Consider the following 9,017-nt stretch of genomic DNA (forward strand, 5'->3'; position numbering starts at 1 on the left):
TAAAGACCTTTTCAACGCACCGATGCTTTTTGCTTCCTCCCCAAAGCAAGCAAACCTCCATACCGTAATCACAGTGACAGGCACCATCAGTCTCTCTCCCCGCTCCCGATTGGGTCAGTCAAATACGCAAGGAGGTGGTGGTCAATACCAAGATCAGATTCAGAGCGAGCTGAGGGAGAAAGGCATCGTCATCGATCGATCGAAGGTGGATCATCGGAGGCATGACAGTGGCAGCAAGCGAACCCTGCCTGAGCCTGACGGCGAGGAGGCGGCGGCGGCGGCGGCTCAATCGTCGGCGTCGCGGTCGCTGGGCTCGAGCCAAGAGCGCTACTTCCCGCGACGGCGGCAGCAGCAGATAGAGCTCGGAGGGAGTGGTGGTGGTGGTCACGATCACGATGACCGCTACTACTCGCCTGCGGCTGTGCCGGCACCGGGACGGTACCATGAGCAGGCCGAACAGCAAGGTGCTGTGTACAGCTCCACCACCATGGCGTACTACGACGACGTGGGCACGCACTCCGCCTCCTCATCGCTTCAGCCGGGCGACAGCGCCGCCGCCGCCGTGCCGGTGGCCACTGAGTCTCCTCATCAGCGGCTTCCGCTGGAAGCCGGGTCTGCTGGTTGTTCCTCCGCGGTTGGGCAAGCCGTGGAGGTGCAAGAAGGTAGTACTGTTTTTTTCTTCGATAATTCAATTCATGAAAACATGCATGCATATACTAATTCATTCGCTGTACTATGATACAATTGAAAAAAACAACCCAGGCTGCTGCAAGCTATATCTAGGCCTGATTACTAGGATAGATCACTATGCATGTTTCTTACTCCTACTCCCGCATATAGATTGTCGTCGCTTGAGCCTAGAGGTGACAATGGTCTCTAAATTTTACACTATAACTTTAAAAATTGGATTGAATTAGAATCAATATATATTTCTATTTATTTTTAAACTAAAATTAATTTAGGGTCTAAAGAAATTGTGAAGAAACATTTAGGTTGTGATCCGTTACATCCCTGCTGAAGAGCGGGGCTTTATGGAATTGCAAAGCTCTCTAAAATCATGGCCCGGAACAAAATATTAAAAGGAGATCTATCTCTGGATAGAAAAATACAACTATAGAAAAATACAACTATATTAATACATATTTTGGAGTAATATTGTATATTGCTATAAGATAATTAAGAAACATACGTATTAAATAAACATCCTCAATAGAAATTAGATTATCACGTACTCAATTACGTGTAGGAGCATAGAGACTAGGCCGTATCAATCTGCTTGTTGTAGGCTTGTAGCGATCAAAATCGAACCCCGGAACGTATGATTTGCCTGGAAAGTAGTAGGCTAGGCAAAGCCGATCGTCGGACGATCCGATACGACGGACGAGGGCATGCGGAACGCTGTACTTCTATCCCGTCTAAAGACCTTAGTCTGACAGCCTGCTACGGTATATATGTTGCTACGGTATATATGTGTACTAAGGGTATGTTTAGATCTAATGGACTAAATTTTAGTTATGCCAGAGCATCTTCAAGAGGTCTAAAAAAAATGACTCATCAAAATCAGTTTTAAGAGACATCTAAATAATTAGTGGGGTAGATTTTAATTCTTTCTCCAACAGATCCTTTAAAGCGATAGATTGTTTCTGAAGAGCCAAAAAAAACTCGTCTTTTGTAGCTACAAATGAGGGAGTTTTAAGTAATATGAAAAAATTGGGAGCGCTTTAGAGAAACTGTTGAGACACATTTTTGTGTTTTAACTAAAAAAACTGAATTTAAAGGAGACTTCTGTGAAGCTTTTGGACATGGTCTCGCATCAGATATTTAAATAATTTTAGACCTAACTTTGTAAGATTTTGAGGCCCCTCCTAAAACGAAGGCCCTGTGCTGTTGCCCATCCAGAACGCCCGCGCAGGCCCGGCGTCGCCTAAAATGCTCAAGCTTATCTTTAATTTCGAACAATAGGTTGGTACGTTTGATTTGCCAAACTCATGCATGCAGATGCAGGTACTCTGACCACGACGATGAGGCACTACCGTGGCGTCCGTCGGCGACCATGGGGCAAGTGGGCGGCGGAGATCCGCGACCCCGCCAAAGCGGCGCGCGTCTGGCTGGGCACCTTCGACACAGCGGAGGCCGCCGCGGCTGCCTACGACCGCGCCGCGCTCCAGTTCAAGGGCGCCAAGGCAAAACTCAACTTCCCCGAACGCGTCCGGGGACGCACCGGCCAGGGCGCCTTCCTCGTATCCCCCGGCATCCCCCAGCCGCCGCCAGTATCAGCTCCGTTGTTGCCACCGTCTCCGGTGCCGTTCCCCGACCTGATGCGGTACGCGCAGTTGCTTCACAGCGGCAACGTAGCCGCCGCCTCCGCCAGCACCGCCCATGACCTCGCGCCGTCGTCGCAGCAATCGCCGGTGCAGATTCTGGACTTCTCTACGCGCCGACTCCTCCTGCGTGGCTCACCGCCTGCAACGTTCGGCCGACCGTCGATGGCGTCCTCCACCGCGGCTTCTTCTACCAGTATGCCGGTGCCTCACGTCGAGGACAAGGATAGCGGAGCAGGCGAGGAGGGTGGCACTGCTCCGCCTGACTGATTTATTAATTTTGCCAAGCATGCATGTCTGCCTGCCTGCCCTAACTGCTGACCATGATGCAAGCTTGGTTCTTGATTTATGGTCGCATTTGGTAGGGACTCAAAATAGACTGTTTTTTTCTCTCCAGAGTCAATAAATGGAAATCGGTTCCGCATGAAAAAAATGATAGTTAATCTTTAATAGCATCTCTAATAGTGTGACCTATAAAAATATCCTATAATTTTAAAATAAGTAAATTTTATAGAATTTAGGGTACCGATAAAATATTACGCTTCAACAGTAAAACCACAAATTTAAATTATAGAACAGCCCACTAAAAGCATCTCCAACAATGTGAAAGATACGATCCCGGCTCCTGGGGCCCATCGATCAGAGAGCGCGCTAAGGGAAAGCCCTTGATCACTGGAGCCCGTTGGTTAGTTGGAAGAGGTGGATAACATCTGCCCTAAAAGAACCCGACCCCAGTCGAACCCTGTGGCACCAAGCCTGAGACCAGGCGTGGTAGAACCTGACAGGGAGGACGAACGTGTCGGAGGGAAACCACTTGAGTTATAGATGGTCATTTGGCACTAACACGATGGGCCAGCCCAGGCACGACACGAAAAAGCACGGCTCAGGCACGATCCGGCCCGGCTAGTATAGTGCCAGTGCCTGGCACGACACGACTATAGTGTCATGCCTGGGCCACCATCTCGACCCGTAATGCTGGCACGGGCATGACACAGTTACATTTTTTATTTTAAAAATAATAGTTTACATATATTAAGTATAAGAATTCAACATATAACACAATAAAACTACAACTGCATTGGCTAGATGGATGCATTTAAGTCTCTTATACACTAGGTTGTGAGTTTGAGCCCCCACAACTACACATTTTTTGCTAAATTATACAATATACTTAGATGGGCCATAGTGCCACCAGGCCGAGCCGGCACGACTAGCAGGCTGACGGGCCGTGCCTGGGCCACGGTAGCGGCACGCCGGCCCATCTGGCACGACACATTTCGTTAGCTAGGCCTGACGGGCCGTGCCGGGTCGGGCCGTGCCGGCCCGTTTGACCATCTATAACTTGAGTAGATCCCGCAACCGGCTCCAGACTGACCCGTCATAAATAACCGACTGCATGAATTACGCCTGACACCGAGCCACAGCGGAGGCGCCAGTCCGTTTCCCACTCATGACTTACAGGTCATCGGGCCGCGTAGCACACATAACCTACGAACCTCTCGAACTGCGGCGCATTTATGACCCGCGCGTCCCTCATCCTTCGACGCACTCATGACCTATCAGACTTGACCTGAGTGCACAGACCGATGGTAGGACGCAACACACCGAGCCGCGCCGAGCCCCAAGCTAGGAAGGCTAGGGGTTGACATAGCCTAAATGATGGCGGCGGGGACCCACGCTGCCTGCGCCCGTCCTCCATAATAAATACGAGACAGACGTCCTCGGGGCTCACGAGCACGCATGGCTTTACCTCGAGTAGAACACTTGGTTTTACCTTTGCCTTATAGCTCCTTCCGGGGAAAGCCACTGCTAGCCAACTTCTCTCCCGACTATAAAAGGGAGGCGTTGGCCACTAGGCAAGGGGTTGAGTTTACTTGGTTACACACCCACAAGGACAAACCCCTATCGAACCGACAAACAGGAGGAGGAGCGTCGACGAGGACCAAGAGGTCGGAGTCCCGTCGCCAAGCCAAGACTTAGCTAGGACTCTACTCTGTAACCCCTATTATGAGTTTTAATTATCAATGATGTCAGTAGCATAAGCCAATGATGACTGAAAGTAAGGACATTTTACCTGAACCAGTATAAATCTTGCGCCCACCTGAGAGCACCTAGAGGGGGGGGTGAATAGGTGATCCTGTAAAACTTCAAAACTTAAGCCACAAAAACTTGTTAAGTGTTAGCACAATTATGGCCAAGTGGCTAGAGAGGAGTTAAAACACAATAACCACAAGAAAGCAATCACAGAGTTGACACGGTGGTTATCCCGTGGTTCGGCCAAGTACAAAACTTGCCTACTCCACGTTGTGGCGTCCCAACGGACGAGAGTTGCACTCAACTCCTCTCAAGTGATCCAATGATCAACTTGAATACCACGGTGTTTTTCTTTCCTTTGATCTTTTCCCGTTTGCGAGGAATCTCCACAACTTGGAGTCTCTCGCCCTTACAATTGAGTTCACAAAGAGATACGGAGTAAGGTGGGAATGAGCAACGCACACAAGACTCGAAAATCAGAGCAACAACACGCACACAAGCAGCAATAAGAGCTCACAACACAACTCAAAGAGTACACAACTCCACAAGAGCTCTATATGCTATCACAATGAATCGAATGCGCTAGATCAATGTCTTGGTGCTTAGAAAGGTTGTAGGAATGCTTGGTGGTCTCCTCCATGCGCCTAGGGGTCCCTTTTATAGCCCCAAGGCAGCTAGGAGCCGTTGAGAACACATCTGGAAGGCTATCCTTGCCTTCTGTCGTCGGGCGCACCGGACAGTCCGGTGCACACCGGACACTGTCCGGTGCCCGATTTCTTTCCTTAACAGGCGCAGCCGACCGTTGCCAACCGTTGCAGATCTGGCGCACCGGACAGTCCGGTGCACACCGGACAGTCCGGTGCCTCCTTCCGACCGTTGGCCAGGCCACGTGTCCCGCGCAGATCGCGCGGCCGACCGTTGGCTCAGCCGACCGTTGGCTCACCGGACAGTCCGGTGCACACCGGACAGTCCGGTGAATTATAGCCGAAGTCGCCGGAGAAAAACCCGAGAGCGGCCTCTTCGACCGAGGTGGCCTGGCGCACCGGACACTGTCCGGTGCACCACCGGACACTGTCCGGTGCACCACCGGACAGTCCGGTGCCCCAGACCGAAACAGCCCCTTGGCTGCACACAGCCAAGTCTTCTCTTCTCTTCTTCTTTCTGTTTCTTAGACAAATATATTAGTACACAAAACCAATGTACTAAGGCTTAGAAACATACCTTTACTTGTGATTTGCACTTTGTTCATCCATAGGCATAGATTCACATTTAAGCACTTGTGTTGGCACTTAATCACCAAAATACTTAGAAATGGCCCAAAGGCACATTTCCCTTTCAATCTCCCCCTTTTTGGTGATTTATGCCAACACCATATAAAGCAACTAGAACAAGTGCAAAATCACTTCAAATAAAAACTCAAATTGGTTTTGATTCAATTTTGGCATATATGGATCATCCTTTGCCACCACTTGGTTTGTTTTTGTAAATCAAACTCAAATCTCTATCTCTAAGTCAAACACACATGTTGAAGCATAAAGAGAGTCATTTCAAATGAGATTGACCAAGTATTTCAAAAAAACTCCCCCTATTTCCCATAGTCATTACTTCTCCCCACAAGAAACCAACTTTTGACAATAGAGACAATAAAAAGCTTTTGACACAACAAAAACTCTATTCTACTATTTTTAAAATCTCTCAAGTGGTAGCTGATCCATTTATCACTTTGGCCTTTATTTTCTCCCCCTTTGGCATCAAGCACCAAAACGGGATCAATCTTGGCCCTATAACCCCATTGCCTCACCAAAATCTTCAATTAAGAGCAAATGGCAATAAGGGTTCATGAGATGAACTTGGAATTAGTTACCCTCTCATCGGAGTGCAGTGGAAGTCTTGCATGGACCAAGTTCACTTTTCCCCTTTCAATTTACCTTCGAGACTAAATCAAGCAAACTCAAGCAAATGGTTAGTCTCAAAGGGTCAAGTTGTAACACATCTCCCCCTAAACATGTGCATCACTTTGCAACGGACTTGTGAGGTCCAGGGAGTGTTTGTACAACTTGAGCACCATAATAAGCAACAAAATGCAGAATGAACCTGATCAAATGCATAAACACATGTATGCTACAATTCAATCCAAGTTCCGCGAATCTAAGACATTTAGCTCACTACGCAACCTGCAAAAGGTCTTCTCATCTAGAGGTTTAGTGAAGATATCGGCTAGCTGGTTCTCGGTGCTAACATGAAACACTTCGATATCTCCCTTTTGCTGGTGGTCTCTCAGAAAGTGATGCCGGATGTCTATGTGCTTTGTGCGGCTGTGTTCAACAGGATTTTCCGCCATGCGGATAGCACTCTCATTATCACATAGGAGTGGGACTTTGCTCAGATTGTAGCCAAAGTCCCGGAGGGTTTGCCTCATCCAAAGTAGTTGCGCGCAACACTGTCCTGCGGCAACATACTCGGCCTCAGCGGTGGATAGGGCAACGGAAGTTTGTTTCTTAGAATTCCATGACACCAGGGACCTTCCTAAGAACTGGCACGTCCCCGATGTACTCTTCCTATCGACCTTACATCCAGCATAGTCGGAGTCTGAGTATCCAACTAAGTCAAAGGTAGACCCCTTTGGATACCAGAGCCCGAAGCAAGGCGTAGCAACCAAATATCTAAGAATTCGCTTCACCGCCACTAAGTGACATTCCTTAGGATTGGATTGAAATCTAGCACACATGCATACGCTAAGCATAATATCCGGTCTACTAGCACATAAATAAAGCAAAGAACCTATCATGGACCGGTATGCTTTTTGATCAACGGACTTACCTCCTTTGTTGAGGTCAGTGTGTCCGTCGGTTCCCATCGGAGTCTTTGCGGGCTTGGCGTCCTTCATCCCAAACCGCTTCAGCAGATCTTGCGTGTACTTTGTTTGAGAGATGAAGGTGCCGTCCTTGAGTTGCTTCACTTGGAACCCAAGGAAGTAGTTCAACTCGCCCATCATCGACATCTCGAATTTTTGCGTCATCACCCTGCTAAACTCTTCACACGACTTTTGGTTAGTAGAACCAAATATTATGTCATCGACATAAATTTGGCACACAAACAAATCACCATCACATGTCTTTGTAAAAAGAGTTGGATCGGCTTTCCCAACCTTGAAAGCATTAACAATTAGAAAGTCTCTAAGGCATTCATACCATGCTCTTGGGGCTTGCTTAAGTCCATAGAGCGCCTTAGAGAGCTTACACACGTGGTCGGGGTACCGTTCATCCTCGAAGCCAGGGGGTTGCTCCACGTATACCTCCTCCTTGATTGGCCCATTGAGGAAAGCGCTCTTCACATCCATTTGGTACAACCTGAAAGAATGGTGAGCGGCATATGCTAGCAAGATACGAATTGACTCTAGCCTAGCCACAGGAGCGAAAGTCTCCTCAAAGTCCAAACCTGCGACTTGGGCATAACCTTTTGCCACAAGTCGAGCCTTGTTCCTCGTCACCACCCCGTGCTCGTCCTGTTTGTTGCGGAACACCCACTTGGTTCCCACAACATTTTGCTTCGGACGAGGCACCAGTGTCCAAACTTCATTGCGCTTGAAGTTGTTGAGTTCCTCTTGCATGGCCAACACCCAGTCCGGATCTAGCAAGGCCTCCTCTACCCTGAAAGGCTCAATAGAAGAGACAAAGGAGTAATGCTCACAAAAATTAACCAATCGAGACCGAGTAGTTACTCCCTTGCTAATGTCACCCAGAATTTGGTCGACGGGATGATCCCTTTGGATCATCGCTCGAACTTGGGTTGGAGGTGCCAGTTGCGCTTCTTCCTCCATCACTTGATCATCTTGTGCTCCCCCTTGATCAATAGCCTCCACTTGAGGTACCTGTACGTCACCTTCGGTTGGGGAATGCACCATAGTTGAGGAAGAAGGTTGATCTCTTTCATCTTGTTCCTGTGGCCGCACTTCTCCAATCGCCATGGTTCGTATAGCGGCCGTCGGAACATCTTCTTCATCTACATCATCACAATCAACAACTTGCTCTCTTGGAGAGCCATTAGTCTCATCAAATACAACGTCGCTAGAGACTTCAACCAAACCCGATGATTTGTTGAAGACTCTATACGCCTTTGTATTTGAGTCATAACCTAATAAAAACCCTTCTACTGCTTTGGGAGCAAATTTAGAATTTCTACCCTTCTTCACTAGAATGTAGCACTTGCTCCCAAATACACGAAAGTAGGATACATTGGGTTTGTTACCGGTTAGTAGCTCATACGACGTCTTCTTGAGGAGGCGATGAAGGTAGACCCTGTTGATGGCGTGGCAAGCCGTGTTCACGGATTCCGACCAAAAACGCTCGGGGGTCTTGAACTCTCCAAGCATAGTCCTCGCCATGTCGATTAGCGTCCTGTTCTTCCTCTCTACCACACCATTTTGCTGTGGTGTGTAGGGAGCGGAGAACTCGTGCTTGATCCCTTCCTCCTCAAGAAATTCCTCCACTTGAAGGTTCTTAAATTCGGACCCGTTGTCGCTCCTTATCTTCTTCACCTTGAGTTCAAACTCATTTTGAGCTCTCCTGAGGAAGCGCTTGAGGGTTCCTTGGGTTTCAGACTTATCCTGCAAAAAGAATACCCAAGTGAAGCGGGAAAAGTCATCAACAATAACTAAACCAT

General features: G+C 48.4%; 1 protein-coding gene across 2 annotated transcripts; it reads left to right on the forward strand.

The window, feature by feature from the left end:
• LOC103628663 (ethylene-responsive transcription factor ABI4) lies at positions 1 to 2,713 on the forward strand. Of its 2 annotated transcripts, none has more exons than XM_020538548.3 (2): positions 1 to 662; positions 1,999 to 2,713. In XM_020538548.3, exons 1-2 carry the CDS (start codon positions 23 to 25, stop codon positions 2,589 to 2,591), a joined length of 1,233 nt encoding a protein of 410 aa, XP_020394137.1. In that variant the 5' UTR covers positions 1 to 22; the 3' UTR covers positions 2,592 to 2,713. The 2 variants fall into 2 exon arrangements, with proteins under 2 accessions (XP_020394137.1, XP_008647050.1); XM_008648828.4 differs by having other exon boundaries at positions 4 to 662; positions 2,005 to 2,713.
• The last annotated feature ends 6,304 nt before the right edge of the window (positions 2,714 to 9,017 follow it).

Source organism: Zea mays, chromosome 5 (genome assembly GCF_902167145.1).
Source record: "Zea mays cultivar B73 chromosome 5, Zm-B73-REFERENCE-NAM-5.0, whole genome shotgun sequence".
Lineage (NCBI taxonomy): Eukaryota > Viridiplantae > Streptophyta > Magnoliopsida > Poales > Poaceae > Zea > Zea mays.